Source organism: Ceraceosorus guamensis, assembly GCF_003144195.1.
Source record: "Ceraceosorus guamensis strain MCA 4658 unplaced genomic scaffold IE81scaffold_13, whole genome shotgun sequence".
NCBI lineage: Eukaryota > Fungi > Basidiomycota > Exobasidiomycetes > Ceraceosorales > Ceraceosoraceae > Ceraceosorus > Ceraceosorus guamensis.
This window is the reverse complement of record NW_020290008.1, coordinates 256,957-274,824: the sequence shown is the minus strand read 5'-3', so window position 1 is coordinate 274,824 and position 17,868 is coordinate 256,957. Positions and strand designations below refer to the sequence as shown.

The 17,868-nt window shown below is 57.0% G+C and overlaps 4 protein-coding genes across 4 annotated transcripts; 1 reads left to right on the top strand and 3 right to left on the bottom strand.

Annotated features, from left to right (window-relative positions):
* Positions 1–19: 19 nt before the first annotated feature.
* On the bottom strand, positions 20–3,147 carry IE81DRAFT_321613 (sodium/hydrogen exchanger). The gene is made up of 6 exons (XM_025513399.1): positions 2,486–3,147; positions 2,277–2,353; positions 1,990–2,196; positions 1,673–1,905; positions 1,496–1,605; positions 20–1,430 (listed from the first exon to the last, which is right to left on the bottom strand). Exons 1-6 carry the CDS (start codon positions 2,921–2,923, stop codon positions 156–158), a joined length of 2,340 nt encoding a protein of 779 aa, XP_025371371.1. The 5' UTR covers positions 2,924–3,147; the 3' UTR covers positions 20–155.
* Positions 3,148–5,108: 1,961 nt separating this feature from the next.
* IE81DRAFT_38086 (hypothetical protein) lies at positions 5,109–9,128 on the top strand. Its single transcript, XM_025517288.1, has 4 exons — positions 5,109–5,268; positions 5,365–5,474; positions 5,552–8,564; positions 8,656–9,128. Exons 1-4 carry the CDS (start codon positions 5,238–5,240, stop codon positions 8,937–8,939), a joined length of 3,438 nt encoding a protein of 1,145 aa, XP_025371370.1. The 5' UTR covers positions 5,109–5,237; the 3' UTR covers positions 8,940–9,128.
* Positions 8,835–9,589, bottom strand: IE81DRAFT_365172 (hypothetical protein; the record flags this gene model as incomplete). The annotated part of the gene is made up of 3 exons (XM_025516916.1): positions 8,835–9,153; positions 9,222–9,256; positions 9,336–9,589. 3 exons carry the CDS (start codon positions 9,587–9,589, stop codon positions 9,125–9,127), a joined length of 318 nt encoding a protein of 105 aa, XP_025371369.1. The 3' UTR covers positions 8,835–9,124.
* A 4,651-nt stretch (positions 9,590–14,240) lies between these two features.
* IE81DRAFT_336781 (adenine nucleotide alpha hydrolases-like protein) lies at positions 14,241–16,044 on the bottom strand. Its single transcript, XM_025515486.1, has 5 exons — positions 15,596–16,044; positions 15,463–15,503; positions 15,012–15,368; positions 14,725–14,935; positions 14,241–14,636 (listed from the first exon to the last, which is right to left on the bottom strand). The coding sequence occupies exons 1-5, from the start codon at positions 15,820–15,822 to the stop codon at positions 14,489–14,491; spliced, it is 984 nt and encodes a 327-aa protein (XP_025371368.1). The 5' UTR covers positions 15,823–16,044; the 3' UTR covers positions 14,241–14,488.
* Positions 16,045–17,868: the final 1,824 nt, after the last annotated feature.

The window sequence follows — 17,868 nt, the reverse complement described above, 5'->3', positions numbered from 1 at the left end:
CGTAAATGTAGCGCTGGGCATGGCAATGTATACGATTCGTCTTTCCTCTACGTGAACTTCGATCAAGTTTCAGCCTCAAGCAAGCTAGCTCGTTGCGCTAAAGCACGACGATGTCAATCAAGAAATGCATTCGTGAAGAGCCACCTTTTGAATGCTCATGGTCTATGCGTGGCCCAAGCAGAAGAGCTATTGTCCGCGCTGCTCGGGGCAAAGGCACCAGACATGCGCGCACCAGCGGAGTGTACAGGCGTAGACGCTGCGGACCCTGATCTAGAGTTGAAGACGGTCAAATCGTCGTCCGATCCGCCCCTGCTGCCTGCTCTCCTGATCGGTAGTCTACCGCTGCCAGATCTGTTCGTAGAGTGGCCCAGACTCCTTACGCCGCCCCCCGCATCGTCGTCGCTCGCTCCTGCCGCATCATCGCTGGCCGCATCTGCGTCCCTTTCCCCAGGCGGTGCCCACGCTTCTTTGGGAACTCCCCACGCAGACGCCTCTCCGCTCATGTCGGCCGCCGCCATAGCAGCCGCATTTGCGGATGCTCTTCTGGCCGCCCTTCTCTCTTCATGCTTGCGCGAAGCCACACTATTGGTGAAAAGAGGCGTCAAGTACCTCTGGTCGAGTGTGGAGAACCATCTTCCATCCCGCATGATGAGTCCTGCCCGATCCAAGAATGCCCGCACGCTCCTGTCCTCTTCGCCTCCAACGCCGACCAGACCTGCTTCTGCTGCAGCATCCAGACCGCCAGCTCCCCTGCCTATGCTGGGACCCGCTAGACTGGCAGAGCGTGGCAGAACCTCTTCGGAGCCAGCACTGCCTCCTTCGTCATCGTCATAGTCACCGGATTGATCATGGTACAGTGCTCGAGTCTCTGCAGATCGTTTTCCAGTATCAGAGCGATTCCTAGCACGCCCTGATGATCGGTGCCGAATACCGAGTCGGGCGGATGTCGGAGAGGTCGCATGTTCGGACTCTTCGTCCGAAGACTCCGCATCGTCGTCCTCAACTCCTGTACGAATGCCGAGGATTTCTAGCATCTGAGGCGTCGTACCCCCAAATGCGACGACGGTGGTTACCACGGCGACCAAGACGGTAGTCTGCAAAGCAGCTGCATTCTGACCGACGATGCCGGCGGAAAGAGCAAAGCCAACGGCACCCCGCAGACCAGCCCAGAAGAGCATAATTTGGTATTCTCTCGGGAGCTCGTCTCCGGTGTTGCTAGCACGTAGAGCTCCGGCACCGCTTCGCCTTGCTCGCCGCAGATTGCGTGCGCGCTTGATGGCGTTGACTAGAGCTGCAAGCGGGAACACGGCGCAGTACCGCGAGGCTACGACTGCTGCTACGGTGACGACGATAAAGAGCGGCTTGTACACCAGCGTGTCTTGCGTGAAGAGACTGAGGCCAAGGTAGATGAAGATGAAATTTTCGGAAAGCTGCAAAGATACCACGCGCGATGAGTTACCTGAACGAGTTGATGGCGCAGTGACGTGGGACTCACACTAGACAAAGTCTGAAAAATGTATCTCGTCGCTCTTTGCGTACGCCGAGACATGTTGTGATAAGCGTAGTGTTTAAGCGTGATGCCGCAGAAAAGCAAAGAGACGATGCCTGTGTGCCAAGCGTCGTGCAAAGTGGGTAAGATAAGATGCACGTGGAGCAGGTCTAGTCGACTTACCTCCCATGCCGACGCCATTACTGAAGAAATAGCTCGTGTACGCAATGAGAGCGACCAAGCAGCTTTCTAGCTGTGGATACAGACTTAAGCGAGAGTGCTTGAGCATCAGGCTGCAGCCAAGCCCAAAGCTGATGCCAAGCGCCATGCTGAAGGTGAACGTGAACAAGAACAGCCCAAACCCGTGAAAGAGCGAAGCTATGCTGATGGGTTTCCCTCGAAATGTCGACAAGACGCTGATAAAGAGAGCGAAGACATGCGGACGCTTGAGTGCATTCTCTCGAGAGGTTGTAGAGAGGCTTGTCCAGCCAAAGACTCACTCGAACATGACGATGGAAACAGCATCATTGAGAATGCTTTCCCCAAAGATGACGCTGTACAGCTGCGGATCGACCTTGTAGGTGTTGAAAATAGCGAGAATGGTGACCGGATCCGTGGCGCTCAGCGTCGAGCCAAAGATGAGGCATTCCAGTAGAGTCAAGGAGAGGGACTCGAGATGCAGCATTGACCAAACGTAGACCAGGACACTAACATCAGATCGAGCAAGGATGAGATGAAGAAGTTCGATTTGGAGCTCATCGTGGGGAGAACGTCCTCTGGCACTCACCCAATCACGATTGCACTGATGAAGGTTCCTGCAAATGCGAACGTCAGGATCGTACCAAAATTGCGGAAGAAGCTCTCCTGTGAGCCGAAACGCATGGACGCGCCCAGTCAGTTGTGCGTACAGGCAGCACTCGTCTGCAAACACGCCCACGTGAAGTCGGGTCTGTCTTCGTACCTGCCCACAGCCACACATCCCGCCCAGAAGCTCACCTGCCGTAAGTCATAACCACTAGCCAGAATGATTGGTGGTAGAAGCACGTTGAGCATAATCGTGTTGCTGAAGCTCAACAGCCGTTGCACCTCCACACCCGGTCCGATCCTCAGCGCAGCGCCAACCAGCATTCCAGCGAAGAGACCAACCAAAGTCTCGTGCACCGAAGTAATGCGTCGCAGCTTGAGGTAGTAAGAGGCCCAAAAGGAGAGAATGAGCAAGAGCAAGACGAGGAAAAGTGCCAGGGAGGAATCTCGCTCTGCTTGTTCTGCGGGTGGAGGCACTGGCGCAGCTGGTAGCGTCGCTGTAGAGGTTGCCGTCCCAGAGCTGGTGGCCGTGGCAAGAATTTGGGTAGCATCTCCGCCCAGAGCTGATGTGATGTCAGACAAGATAGAGGTCGTTGCTGTGCGATGCGGCGCAAAGACGCCGTCTGACATCGTCGCTAGATGCGGGGACAAACGTCGAACTCTTGATTGTATGCTCGTTCTGACCGCGTTCTCGTTGATGACTTTGCGCAGATGACGTGTTCCTCGTATCGCCCGGTAGAGATTAGTCACGAGATCTGCATGGGTTGATGAAAGATCTTGAAGAGAGTTGGAAGATGATCAGTCACGGGTCAGGATTGAAGGATGGTGTGCGTGAGCAAGTGAGCATCTATCAGTAGTCAGAGTGTACATATGTAGCTCCGCTCAGGTCATGTCTCGATCGAGCGCTCTCACATGCCTTGAAGTCAAGCAACCGTGCACTTCCAGATGGGGCGAACATGCATCACGTGAGTTTGGAAACGGTCTGATGCCGTGCAGCATCGCGTGCGGCAGAAGCGCGCGCTCACCATGAAGAGCTTCTCGTCTCATGCGTGACGTGCCGCACTGCTGGATGCTGACGCTCGCCGCGACAGCGCCTGCGCCTTTGCAAGCAAGCGCCTCGTCCTCAAAATCATTACTATATACCGAGTCAAACACATCTCGCTTCCACTCAAGCGCGACACCCCTATTCTTGCTGGTGTGCGGCTCCGCTTTCTTCCTTTCCTCAAGTTTGAATGAGGGGCGATCCTGGACTCAAGCTCACCGAAGGTTCTTCTACATCTCATGGAGTCTCAAGACCTTTCTCGCGCCGATGGCGCTCACAGCGGCGCCAGAAGAACGGGGGCTCTGCGTTCTCGCACCCGGGCCGCAAGAAGCGTCAACTCCAACCCATACTCACGTCCAGCTGCAGCAAATTCCTCAACCAGCCATCGGCAACATCAGCTATCGATTGTATCTCAGGCAAACGAAGCCACTCAAGCACCAGAGACCAGCACTCGTACCAGTGAAGCACCCACCGCTAGCTCGACTACGCCTACGCGTGGGCTTTTCAGCAGTCTTGGTAGGGCCCTTACAAGACCATTGTCTTGGCTCAGCTCGCAGGGAGATGGTGCTCGCTCAGATCCCCCGGCAAGAAGTAGCACCCTGCCATCATCCTCGTCTCTTGCGGATTCCCATTCACTTTCCAGGCGAGCTCAGCTGAGAGAAGCACACCGAGCGGCAGCAAGGCGAGATGACGTACCACAAAGCTCAAGCAGCTCTCCACTCAGACAAATAACGGACCGGCTTACCGCAGGCGCTATTGGGCGTGGAAGCTCTGGTGTTGACCTTGAAAGAATTGCGGGCACGGGCGACGCTCGCGCTGTTCAGTCCATTGGTCACCTCCCTCTCTCCCTTCCCCCGCCTCCACCACCTGTTGCCTATTCTACACCGACGCGCCAAGGACCTGAAGAATTCGGTCAGTCCTTCAGGACCATGCGGTCACCTTCACCTGCGCACTCAAACGCGAGCGCGGCAATTGAGCAGGCTGGCCGGGGCCGTCTGGGATCCACAAGTGGCCAATTTGCCCAAAGCCGCGCTTCTTTCGGGCCAAGCAGTCGAGCGAGCCCCTTCGCCTCTCCGGCATATGCAAGAGGAGGTTCACTGGCTTCTGCTCGACCATCGGCGAGCGTTGCTGGCCCTCCCTCGGCATCATCATTCCAATACTCGTTTGGATCCGAACGCCGTCTAGGAGGGGGTTTGTCTCATTCTTCGGTCTACAGCTCGCCGTTGGCATTGGGAGCTCGAGCTGCGAGTCCAGCTCGCTCCGCTTATGGACTACAGTCGCAAAGCCCATTTGCGCGCAATCGCTCGGTGCTTAGCCAAGGACCAGCTAGTGTCGGTGGTAAACGAGCTAGCTCGCACTTTGGTGCGAGTGAAGCCGGAGCCTCAGAATCTGGCAGGGGCTTGGCGGCATCTCGCTCGGGCAGTGTCCTTGGTGCTACCTCGCAATTTGGTGGCTCCAGAATGTCTACAGCCTCGCGCTCTGCAAAGGAAAGACCATGGAGCAGCTTGAAACTCGCCCCTACGTCTGGAGAACTACCATCCGATGGGGAAGTACTGGCCCGGCAATACGCCGCTTTACAATTTGCTTCGGCCAACGATGACGCGGCGCGCGCTTCGGCTTCTCGGGCAGGAAGCGTAGCAATTGGTACTAGAAGTAGAACACTAGCGGATGGTATCTTCTCTCCTTCCAAAGCCACGCCACGACCCGAGACCTCCAAACGAAGGGCAGGCACGGCCGAGCTAGCTATCGACGACGGCGCAAGCGCAGCGGTGAGTTATACTGCAAGCGTCCACCGACGTTTGCAGGCGTGCGATCCGCGTTGTGTACTCACATGTGGCATGCACTGGTACGCAGAGTGGGAGCGCGAGGAAAAGAAGGTTGGTGCGCGATGAGGAGCTTGGGATGGTATGGAAAGATGAGCTCGATGCTTCACGTGAGTCATGGCAACGCACTTTGTGCGCTGGAGCAGACAGGATTGTCTGACGCGCAAGCGAGGGCGTCTGGTCGGCGTACGTGCTCTTTCTCACAGGAAAACCTCGAACACCTCCCCAGAACGAGGCCGAAAGAGTTCTGAACTTTCTCGAATCTATGCGGGTCCCTCAGCGTGAATCGGGTAAGGGCATAGCGGAACAGGAGTCGGTGAGCTGAACCTTCCCGCCGCAATCAAGCCAGTCCGACGCAACGCTGACTCTACCGCCTCCTGCGCGTCCCAAAAGTCCGTTTCCATGAGCACCGTGAAAGTTCCTCTGCCCAGCAGCCGCGAGGAGGAAAGGCGCACCTCGTCCCGCCTGAGGGCACAGTCTCCCTTCACGCGCTCCTCCCGGAACCAGCAGTACGAAGCGAATAATGAAGGGTTGCGGTCGAAGCTCAAGCGGCCTCCACGACAGGAAAAGGAATTGGGAATGAGTATTGGAGGAGCGGGAGACCGCAGTAAGGGGGAACCTGCGACGCGAACGCGACAGGCCGCTTCTGCAAGCGCTGTAGAAGATGACGGAGCAAGCGGCTCGGAGGACGAGACGGCACGGAGACCTACCACCCGTTCGAAGAGGCAGGAGCGCGAATCATCGTTCGACGATGAGGTTGAGGAGCCGCCTCGTCGGCGCAATGTGATAAGGACTCGCGCCCAAAAGCAACAGATAGCACCTGATGCGATGGATGAAGGTGCAGAATCGTCGCCCAGACGACTGAGGTCCGGCCGTGCTCTTCCAGCATCTGCACCAGCGCCGCGCGCAACACCATCGCCCAAAAAGCCTGCTGTGGAGCTACCTCCAAGCGCGGCAGCCTCCAGGACTGGCAGCATTGGCGAGGTGTCACGTGCTCACAGCAAGGACACCTTCAAAGTCTTGGTCGATCATCCCAATGGGAGCAGGCAGAAATCTAGCCTTCGACAGCGTTCGGACAAGCAAGGCCCGGTAACGCGAGAGCCTGCAGCCAGACCGCGCGGGACTAACAGGGTCGCTTTTGTGGACAGCGATGATGAGGAGAGCAGCGCTGCGGAAGAGGCTGCAAGCCAAGAGCTTAAGAAGGTTGACTTGCCAAAGATTGCTTTTCCGGCTGGCTTCAAGTTTACCCCAACGACCTCCCCGAGTGGAACTCCTCCTCCTGCGTCTACGCCCCTTGCAGCTTTGCCCGCACCGGGGGATGATGCGAATCATGAGGCGGCTGCCGCCTCCAACGTATCAACACCCAGCGTTTCAGCCAGCAACTTCGAACCCCACAGATCAGCATCCGTCTTTGAGGCTGCGCCGCCTTTCTCTGCAGCTCCTGGCGGTGGCGTCAAGCAGCCCGGAGGCTCGACTCTTGGCGTGGGGGAAAAGGCAGGCGGCGTCTTCAGCTCCGCTGCTCAGCCTTCTGGCGACTCACTCCTCTCGCGCATAGCGCCACCTCCCGCACAAAGCGAGGATGAGTCAACCACGCCGAGGAAGCCACCTCCAAAGATCGGCTTCACCCTCCCAGAAACGAATCACACAGCGAGCAAAACCGAGGCGGAAGTCGGGGGGCCTCCGAAGCCTTTATTTCCTTCTCAGCCAGCACTTGCCTCGACTGCAGCATCTCCAGGGTTCTTTTCCAAGCCAAGCAATGCGACACCCATAGAACACAGGCAAGATGAGCGCAATTCTGGACCGCCTCCCAACTTCTTTGGAGCTGCAGGCGTATCTGCACCAGCCAAGTCGAATCCCTCCACAAACACGATTCAGCCTGCGGGTAGCGTCGTGCCCTTCTCATTCGCGAAGCCTGCTCCCAATGCGCAAGAACAACCAGTCACTCCCACCAACACGTTCTCATTTGGGCAGCTTCCAGCGCCAGCACCAAAAACCGGCAGCTTCTCCTTTGGCCCGGCGCCCTCACTCTCGAAGCTGGGCAGCGAGGCAGAGCATACGAACAGCGACGGTGGTGCAAATACAGCTCCTGTCGCGTCGCCGTTGACGGCTAGCGGCAAACTGGGGGAAAGTGTTGGGCTAGGAACTCCGTCACAGCCTTTTAACGGCTTTGGAGGGCTAGCCAAGCCGACTTCCAGCAACAAGCGAGCAGCGGAGGATGAAAACCACGAAGCTCAATCAAGTGCCAAGAAAGGCCCCTCGCAGCCGGATTTGAGTGGCGAGAGCTCGAAACCTGTGTCTGCAGCGCCATTCTCGTCCTTTGGTTCTGGCGGCGCAGCGCTGCCTTTCGGCACCGCGGCATCGTCGAAGGCTGCTGCTAGTGCTGGGCCAACAAATTTGTTCACCGGATTCGGGCAGACGCCGGGCAAGAGTGGAGCCGCAGCGCCTGCGGGTACATCCGCATCGACTGCCAGCTCGACTTTCAGCTTTGGCGCCGCACCTTCTACACCTGCTCCAGAGGCTGCCCAACCGGGATTCTCTTTCGGCGCAGCCGCCAGCGCGGCGCCTTCCAGTACACCGTCTGCCTCCACTCCATCTGCCATCTCTGCCTCCAACCCTCCAGGCCAGCCAGCTCACGCCACCGGTCTGTTTGGAAATGCTGCGCCGAATCCCAAGCCTTCGCAGGCCCCCTTCAAATTCGGTGCGCCGAACACTGCACAGAATGGCGCGGTCGCGTCCAGTGCAGCGCCATCGCAGCCAGTGGCTGCCGCTTCATCAAATGGCGGGTTCGGCGCACCGGCCATCAATACGTCTGCCGGGCAGTCCTTTGGCTCTGCTTCTCCTGCGTCGCCTGGCGGCTTTGCATTTGGTTCGACTTCTTCAAACCCGCCCATGACGGGCTTATTCGGCTCCAACGTCAACTCTGGCGGTTTCAACGCCCCAGCTGCGTCTGCTTCCGCCGGCAATGCCCCTGCTCCCTTCAAATTCGGGACGCCAGCCAATGCGGGTACCGGCACTGGCAATGGCGCTTTTGGCGGCTTCGGTGCTGGGGCAAATGCTCAAGCTAACCCGACCGCATCGAGCGGTGGATTTGGAGCGTTTGGAAGCGGTAGTTCGAACAGCATAGGTTTTGGGGCCAATGCGCAGCCCTCGGCAAGTGACAGCAGACAAGAATCACCCTTCACGTTTGGCCAACCAAGTAATGCGCCCGGTGGAGGCAATTCTAGGCAAAGCTCACCTTTCACGTTCGGTGTGCCGCAACAAGGCAACGCGCAACAGCCAAGTCTAGGAGCTTTCGGCTCTGGGGCAAGCAACAATGCCGGTGGCGGGTTCACATTCTCCGTGCCCAGCCCTGCCGGAAGTCGAGGAGCCTCGCCAGCTGCAGCGCCAGCCAATCCATTTGGTCAGGGTCAGGGTCAGGGTCAGAGTCAGGGTCAGGCAGGCTTTGGAGGTGGTGCTGCGTCTGGAGGTAGCCCTGCGCCCTTCGTATTTGGTTCTAGCGCCACGAACAACACATCACAGCCTGCACAGCCGGCCTCCCCATTCCAGTTCGGTGCTTCACCGGCCGGCGCCGCCGGCAACAATGGGGGCCTCACTACGCCTACCACTCCTACAGGCGGAGGCATGTTCAACCTTGGCGCAGCTCCCACCACGCGTCAGACGAAGGCAATGCCGAAGACGAGAAGGAGACAAGCATGAAGTGATTGTCGCACGCCGTTCCGCAGTACATCACACGACTGTCAGGTCCATTGACTTATGTCCCTCCGTGCTTCCGCACATATGAGGCGGCGACTCAAGTGTCGCAAACCCCTCTCTCGCAACAGTAATGATGCTGCAATTCTACATTTCGAAGGCGATTAGAAGGGGGCTGTGAACAGTTTGCGCCTGTGCCAATGATCTGGATTCCTCGATCCCTGCTGCCGCTAGATTGTGGACAAGCGTCGTCTTGGTGATTACTGTTTGAGTTGTTCAGACCTCCAAGTCATACGCCATGATCTCTGCGAGGCGAAAGCATAGCTGCATGAGCAGCGTACTGAGCTTCACGGGGTCTGCATCGCGGGCTTACCGTCTAGCGCTGGGCTCATGACCTCCTTGACGAAGCTGTCCAAGCGAAAAAGAGATCGAGCGTAAAATGTGTCTGATTTTTGCGGACCAACGGAGATGGCATGGTCGCACTTACGTTCTGTGACCTTCATCATCTCTATATTTCTCGTAGTCCTCACGATGACGGAATCGAGAGTACAGAGCCCAATTGAAGCCCTTTGTCCTATCCGCGTACACTGGCTCGGCCCACTTGAACTCTGTCAAGAGAGGCTGCAAAGAAGGATAAGTTCCCAGCTCGTTGCACTTGGTGACGAAGGTGGAGAAGGCCGACTCGTCGGACCGCACAGCGGGCTTGAGCTTGACGAGAACGATGTGGATCAGCTCAGGCATGGTGTGCGAGACTCAGTGAGGTTGTGTCTCGGATCTCACGTCGCAGAGAGACTGGGATGTGCAGAAGATGAGAGACAGGAGCGCTGTGCGTGAGGTGACAATGCGGAAGATGGTGATGGTCTCAGGAGCGCAGCACACCTTCTCAGCAACTATTTGAGCAAGTGGAGCAGCGGGTGACGCATACGACTCGCATTCACGATTGATTGGCAGCCCACATGGCATGGCTCGCGCGTAGTCGGGCCAAACAGCATGATTTGGCTCGCGGTGCACACTCACTCTTCAGACTCGTGACTGCGCCGCGAAGAAGCGCGTCACACTTTGCATGATTTGGCTTCATCAATAAGCATATGCATCATCGAAACAACGAAACCAGCTCGCTCGTACTCGTCTACCAATGCGCGCCTAGGCAGCCAAGTCTCGCTGTCTGAAACGTACCTTGATTCGCACTTGGCCACAGCCAGCAGCCGTCAGTAGCTGATCGCCTTTCGATCCCGCGTCAGCAACGCAAGCCATGGTCCCACCTCGGCGGTCGGGAGAAGCCGCGTCCCGCGCCTCGACTGAGCAATCTCGGCGCCATGTCGCTTCAAGTTCCAATTTAGAGCAGATTGATGCCTCACCCCCAGCTCTGTCAGATCGTGAAGAAGAAGATGAGGCAGGCGACGACCCCTTGACCGTACTGGAAGAAGGCGATGTGTCCTCCTTCTTGCCTCCCCGAGCCACGCCGAGCAAAGCCCAGTCGATCAATGACGCTAGGACGATCACACTCCCTTTCACAACGACTCCCCGCTCCACGCCTGGCCACCGAAAACGACTCCAATTGTCTCCGGATCCAGAAGATCGATCCATATCTACCACTGGCAGAGCTAGCAGGCGATCGAAGCGGACTCGCACCAATTACGCAGATGCGACACCCGAAAGAAGCGTGGCATCGAGCTCTCATCTCATCCCTCGAAGCCCCAACAACCATCTAAATACCAGCCAAACGCTTTCATCAATCACTCCGCCACGTAGTCCAGCGATGCGTGTTCTTGGTGGTCTTGCAAGCATCTTTTCGCCCTTCTCCCGGGCGAGAAACAGCGCAGCCTTCAGGATCGGAGAGGAGCAGAGTGAGGACCAAAATCTGGTAGAAGCTGTGGCGAGAGAACCGCTTCCAGACTCGGATGATGAAGCAGAAGAAGGCAGCGATGCGAGCATGGGCTCAGCATCACTAGACGAGACACAGGTGGGTTGAGACCAGCTCAAGCAGGCATTGTTTGCTCTGTACTGACTTGCACTCGACGTGCACCGTCAACGCAGCTCGCGCACGACACGATTCCTCCAGCACCATTGCCGCCATTTCCCCACACCTTTGGTGCGGCTTCAACGCTCCGGCGTAGGTCTCCTGAGCCTGCGCCTGAATCTTCGCAAATTGTCAGCGGGCCCCGTCACTTCATCGCGGCAGCTAGGCAGAGCGGGCCTAGTTTCAGCGCATTAGCCACGCTGAATGTGCCTGAGGGACAGTCCAGCCCTCCCAACACCTACTCGCCAGCAACGCCGCATGGCGCCCACAACGCCGGATACTCAGCAGGCCATCCGCCCCTCAACGGGCACATCCACCTCAGCTCCCCCCTTTCTCGCAACTACGATTTGCTATCTCGATTCTTTGCAGAGAAGGCCACTCTGCAGGGTGCTGGCGGGCCCAATGCTTCCACTGGGCTTTCAGAAATCGAAATTGCGGGTTGTATGCGTCTCTTGGAGGAGAGCATGGCAGCGGGTAGAGCTGGAGAGATTGATCGCTTGAGAGAGGACGCACTCAGTAGAGCTGGGAGCGCTTGGTCGGAGTCGAACTTCTCTGGATATCCAGTAGGTCCGAGCGGTGCGGGCGGTGACATCGACTTTGTCGCAAGGCGTAGTCCGAGCCTGCCACTTGGAGCTGCTGCTGGTGAAGGATGGGCGAGTAGCAACCGCTTGATCAACAGAGATTCAGCTACCGTCTCGCGACCCTCCAGCTCGGTGAGTAACACCAACGAGCTAATGACTCAATTGGATCGACTCAATGACCAATGCTTCTTCTTTACAAAAGTTCCTTGCCCCCTCGGCAACTGGGCGATCAGACTTCGCAAGGCCGTACGCTTCACAGCCCAGCCAACTTCGAGACTACGACGCGACGGAAAATTCGCTGCGCAAATCACTGGCCACTAGCTTCTCTCAGGCTGCTCTTTCACGTGGAGCTCGTGCAAGCACGGCCAGACTTGGTGCTTCTGGCTCCACTGGTAGACGAGAGAGGCGAGCGTACCTGGGACCAGGACTTGGATTCAAGAACCCCAACGCGCTCCGCACTTCCCGTGCAAGACCGCCAATCGAGAATGTCTCGCTGCATGAGCCGCTTGGTAGGTCCAGGTTGCAGCCAGAGGTGTTCGCCGCCTCGCCTACGGGCGCTCGCATTGATCAACAGGCCGAAGCTGGAAATCTTGGGGAGGGAAAACGACGCCGAACGGAGGGTTCCAACGCTTCTGCAGCATCAGCATTGAGCAACGCGGGTCCGCTATCCTCTACGTCGTTGTTGGAGGGTGGTACAGCGACAGCAAGCCCTTCCAAGCCATCGTCGGCTCAGACGGCTAGTCCTTCGACTCGAAGCGCGACCGCTTCTGCGATGCTGTCCATCCTGTCGTCCGGTCCTGCGCTTCCGCCGCCGACACGCACAAAGCCTGCTGCACCAAAGGAAGCCATCAATCCGTACGAGATGCCTGCCGATTCTTTCCTAGGCCGCAGTGCTAATGGCAGCCCTTCGAGCGGCGCTGCATCTTCGGCGAGATCTAGACGAGCTGCGGCGTTGCAGGCCGCAAAGGAAGAAAGCAGACAACGCAAGCTCAAGGCCAAGGACGAAGCGAAGGCTAAAGAGGAGACTGCGCTAGAGCGGATCGAGAGAACCGCTCCTAAGCCTGCCAGCAGCTCTCGTTCGGTCGGTACAAGATCAACGAAAGCGACAGATGCGGCCGTTGAGTCGACGCAGAAGGAGACTGCCGCTCTGAATGCTGAGGAGAAGGCTCGTAAGAGGCGCGAGGCCACAGAGGAGGCTAGAAGAAGGATGAATGAGATGATGAATAAGAAGACTGGCGCGACCGTCAAGAGTCCCAGCGTTGCACAAACTAGAGCAGAAGAAAGTGCACAGAAGGACGACGATGACGACAATGATGCGCCTCCATCTGAACCTACCGTTAGGCCGACGGCACCACAACCCTTTGCTTTCGGCGCTACTCAATTCAGCTCAAAGGCTTCGCCATCCGCTCCTGTAGCTGATCAAGCCCCAACGCGATCTACAAGCGCCATCGAGCCCAAAACAGCCGCTATGTCGACTGCACCCAGTCCTTCATTCCTCGGTGTCAAGCCTCTGCCCTCGGCTTTCGCTCCCAAGAAACCATCGCCGCTTTCCTTAGCTGCATTCGCGCCCGAATCACCGAGCTCCAGCTCAGAGACTGAGGGTGATGAGGCCGCACGGTCGAAGGGGCACAAGCGTCAGGCTATCACAAGCCAAGCTCAAAAGACTAACAACAGTAGCAGCAGTCTTCACAGCCAAGATAAGGGTGAACCTGAAGAGGGAGAGATCGATCAGACTGCGGATGCCGTCCTGCCGGAGAGACCCGAGCAGAACGCAGTGCAAAGCTCGTTCAGCTTCAGTGCTGCTTCTCGTCCTGCCTCGAAACCTACACCTTCGACGTCTTCGTTCTCGTTTACAGCCCCTGCTCAGAGCGCAGCTCCGATTTCCGACCCATCATCTACATTCGCTTTCACCAAGCCTGCCGGACAGCCTTCTGCTGGGAGTGCTGTCACCCCGAGTTCCAAGATGCCTGCCGTATCATCCCCGACGTCGACAAGTCTAGGCTCGGGCGATCCGACTTCGGCCAGACAAGCTGCTTTGAAAGCATCAGCCGACGCGTTGCCATCTTTTGATTTCAGCAAGGCCGTACATTTAGTCGGCGAAGCCGACTCGGAGGACAGCTCAGACACGAAGGCGGCCAAGGAAAAAGCATCACAAGTCGCGCTGGCTTCGCTACCTGCCTTTACCTTCACTTTCAAAACGCCTTCAACTTCTGTTGGACTCAAAATCAGCGCCGATGCGTCGCCGACGAGTGTCCCATCCGTTACGACGGACGCCTCGTCCAGCCAGTCTCAGTCAAGCTCTGAGATTACTGCTGCACCAGCTAGTGACGACGCTGCGGCCATGTCGAGCAACCCGCAGGGTCTTGCAGAAGGCGAAGGTGAGGAGGACGAGTCCACCTCGTACGAGGTGCGCGGTAAGATTTGGAAGCTTGCCAGTGGAACTTGGGCGGATCTTGGAATTGCAAACATTCGCATCAAGACGCACAAAGATACTGGGAAGAGCAGATTGCTGGCTAGAAACGAGGTCACCGGCAAGCCTATCGTCGTGAGTCCTCGAACATCGTTGCCCGCTTCGCCAGCAAGGAGATGGCTGATCTGCGTCCTTCTGCTCCCTCGCACGCTCCTCATACACAGAATTTCAACCTGTACGAATCTCTGTCTATCAAGCTCGAGAAGCAAGTCGCAGTTTTCACTGGCTTTGGAGAGGATGGCAAGCCGGTCAACTACCGCTGCAAAGTCAAGACTGTGGAGAGCGCTCAGGAGCTCAAGAGCAAGCTAGAAGAGTCTGCGCGGGCCGGCACAGCTTAGCGAAGCTTAGCGAAGCTTAGCGAGCGTAGATGCAACCCCTGATCTGCTCTCGATGACCTCTCGGTCACTTCTCCACATACATGCTACTTTGTTACTAGCAATTTGATGAAGCGATGGCTATGCCATTGGCTGTCCTTCTCGAAGGCTGATGTGTTTCTATGGTATGAGGGTCTCCCGGATCGCAGCCTTCTCTGGGGCTGCATACAGCTGAACTATGCTGGGAGTCGATCTCTACACGCTCACTGGAGCTTGGGACTGTCTGCCAGCCCGCTCGAGCGCTTCGTCTTGTAGCTCGTACGCGGGCCTCCACGTCCCACTATTCGGATCTCTCAAGACGGGATTGGGAAAGGTGTTGAAAGTGCTGCCGAGTGATGTGTACCTGTGTACGGGCAATGCGCGTGTTCGATTAGCTGTCAAGGCACGAGTAGATGGGTGGCAGTTAGTCTTCGTTCACAATCCACACCCACCCTTCATCATAGAGGACGCAATACGGCACCCCTATTGCGTCTGCTGTAGCTGTTCGATCTCTTTCTTGCTTCGTCGACCCGGCTCCACCCTTGCCAAACAAAGGACACCTAAGAAAAGTCCAGACGTCTGCGTAATTCCAATCCAGTATGGGATGCACCCTCTCCACTTGAGGCCAGCCTGGATCCGTTGGCTTGCGATCCGTCAATGTGTCTGCATTGAAATACGCCTCGACGTGAATCTTTGCTTGCTCGACATTGCGCTTCTTTCAGCAGATAAAGACACTCACGACCATGTGGATCTGTCCGCCTCGTCCCCACAAAGATTGCCTTGACCAAATGTCCATTGCTATTCCTCTCGTCGCTCGTCTCAAAGCCAACTCTCCTCTCTCCTTTGCCGCTCAGATAATCTTCCAGCCCGCTCCTCATGCCTCCTCGAACCCTGACCAAATCCAAATTGTACCGCTGCCTGCTCGCAGTGACGAAATCCTCCACCTGCTGGAACGGTGACTCGCATGTGATGTAGACTGCTGGAAGAGGTTGGAGGGGGTGAGAAGGATTGGGCGACGCAGACTTGGAGGAAGGAGCCGTTTTGCGCATCCCTGTCCGCCTGAGAACTGCGCAAATGAGGTGAATAAGGACGTTACCTGCAGAGTGCAGGATCGCGTTGCCACATTGAGAACCAGGGTTTGTGGTGGGTGAGAGTCTTCTGCCTGATAGTAGCTACTGTGCCCAACTCACAATCTTTGCCGCCGTTGTAGCTTAGCGCTACCTGCTCAACGCTGCGATCGAGCATTTAACCCGAGTCAGCGCGAGTCCACGACCACTTGATGAGAACTCAACTTCTTGCGTGCGCTGTGCTGTTCACACTCACCCGTACTCGAGGATGACCTCCTCGACCAAGGATACTGCCTTTTTGACCAGCCCTGCCAGCCTCTGATGCTCAGAAGACAATTGAGGCTTTTCAAAGATGGCATAGACCGCATCTATGGACGCCAACCATTCCGAATCGATCACAGCCTCGCCAAGCGCTGTCGTGACGTTGGAGGTGGAAATCGCCTGTGCTGCACTGTCACCGCCCTTGACGTCTTCGGGGGCCATGTTGCAGGGTGGCCGGGATTAGAAGGTCGCGCTTGCGAACTTGGGGCTCTCGGAGCGACCCCACTCGTGGACTGACTCGTGTCTTCCAAGCGTTCTCGTGAACGATACCTCGCTCCGCCTAAGGATGAGCCTCGAGGGCAAGCGAAGCTGACGCTGGTCGATGAAGCGTGCGGGACGTCGTCAGCTTGCTTTGATTGTTGATTGTGCGGTGAGCAATCAGCATGCAGCTTGATGAGAAGCTTTCATCACACGTACCGTACGTGCAGGCCTGATTGGTGGCTTCGTCCTGCGCCTGCGCCTGCGCCTGCGCGCGCGCGTAAGCCAGCGCCGCCGCTGCATACGCAGTATGTGAGTCCTTGAGTCAAGGAATCGTGAATGGTTGCCGCTTGATCGCGTTGTTGTGGAGTCAAGAGTCGCGGGCCAGAATGTAGAGCACGTGACAAGAGAATCTTGGGCCATTGAGCAGAAAGCAGCACGGCGGCGAAACCGCTCTTGCTGCTGCTGCATGCATGGCATGCAGCCTGTTCAAGACTCAACCACGAACTGTGACTCACACTCGTGATTTGTGTTGGAAGTCTTGAGTCCAGCTGCTGGATCCAAGCTCGCTTGCTCGCCCTCCTCGCATTCACGATTGCCAGGCGTGTCCTAGCCATCGACAGTCGTGATGCCAAGTCCAGAACTTGACATCTCCAGAATTGAGAAGCGCGCCGAGTACGATGTGCAATGTGCGTCTCGTAATGACGGAACGCGAGCCTCGCAGCGTGATACGTAAGTGGGGAAACATCTAGAGCGAAGACGAGCGAAAGGGAGCAGAACAGGTCCTCGATCTTCTCCATGCCCATTCAGTCTGAGTGAGCACCGTGTGGTTTGAGTACAGCTGCAGTACAGCTCATGAGTGTTTGAAATGCAGCAACGTGAAGAGGCGAAATGAGATTTGTGCAGTGTTCGGCAAGGGGCTCAAGTGGACATGCTCAGCTCTGCGTCCCGTCCACTCAGGCCGGAGATCGATCGGAGCTCAACAGCGAGCTTCGACTCGTCGTCCACGAGCATGATCATTGGTCACCGTTACCGCTTAATCTCCTCTAGCTATGCTACATGGCGCGCAGCTCGACGCGATCGGTCACTGCTCGTCGTGAACTTCGCACCCGCGTCCACACGATACATGGACACGGGCCCTGAGTTGATCCTCCCAGGCGATGAAAGGAATGGAGGCTCAAGCAATGATGTGTTGTTGTCATTATCATGTTGCGAAATGCTTGAGCTATAACCCACAAACCCATTCGATGCAGCCGCAGCCGCGCGTGCCTATACGACGACCCCTGAGCAGCAAGGAGCGGTTTCCGGCAGAGATGCTCGCTATCCGGGGGTAGCATCTCGCTATGATCGCATGCAAATCGGATGTGCCATGTATACGCGTTGCATACCAGTGCGTGGCGTCGAGCAGTCTGACTCAAGACTGCCATCCACGTCTCGTCCGTTGCATGCAGATTGCGGGGAAGTGAATGCACAGGTACGATTCAGACAAACTTGCCACGAACTTGACTGAGAGAAGTTCCAGGAAGGACATGCATGCACTCTGCCTGAGCGGGCGACGGGGCCGCTCAAAGATGTGCCCTATCCTCAGGTCTGCATTCAGAAGCGTGAACGCGAGGGAGGTGAAGGCGGAATGTTGTTGCCTCTGCCGTCTGTACCTTGAAGCTCCCACAGGGCTCTTGCGTAGTAGCTTTGCATTTCTCCTATCCATGAGAGGGCAGCAAGCTCTCGATACGCATTTGGCGCGTGCGCCCCAATCGAAGAGTATGGAAGGGGCCATCCGACAGCTAGACAGCGGCAGCAGCTTGCTGTTTGGGTGGCTACACTCGCCATGAAGCAACAGTGAATAGAACAAATGAATCGCGAGTGTGAATGACGGCAGGCTTGTCAATACCTCGCGCTCTCGACGTGGACACGGGATGGAGGATACAGGCCACTCGAACTCACACTGTGTATGGAATAAGGGCGAGCCGTGCCCGCGCTCTGCACCCGGCTGCCGCCTGCCGCTGATCC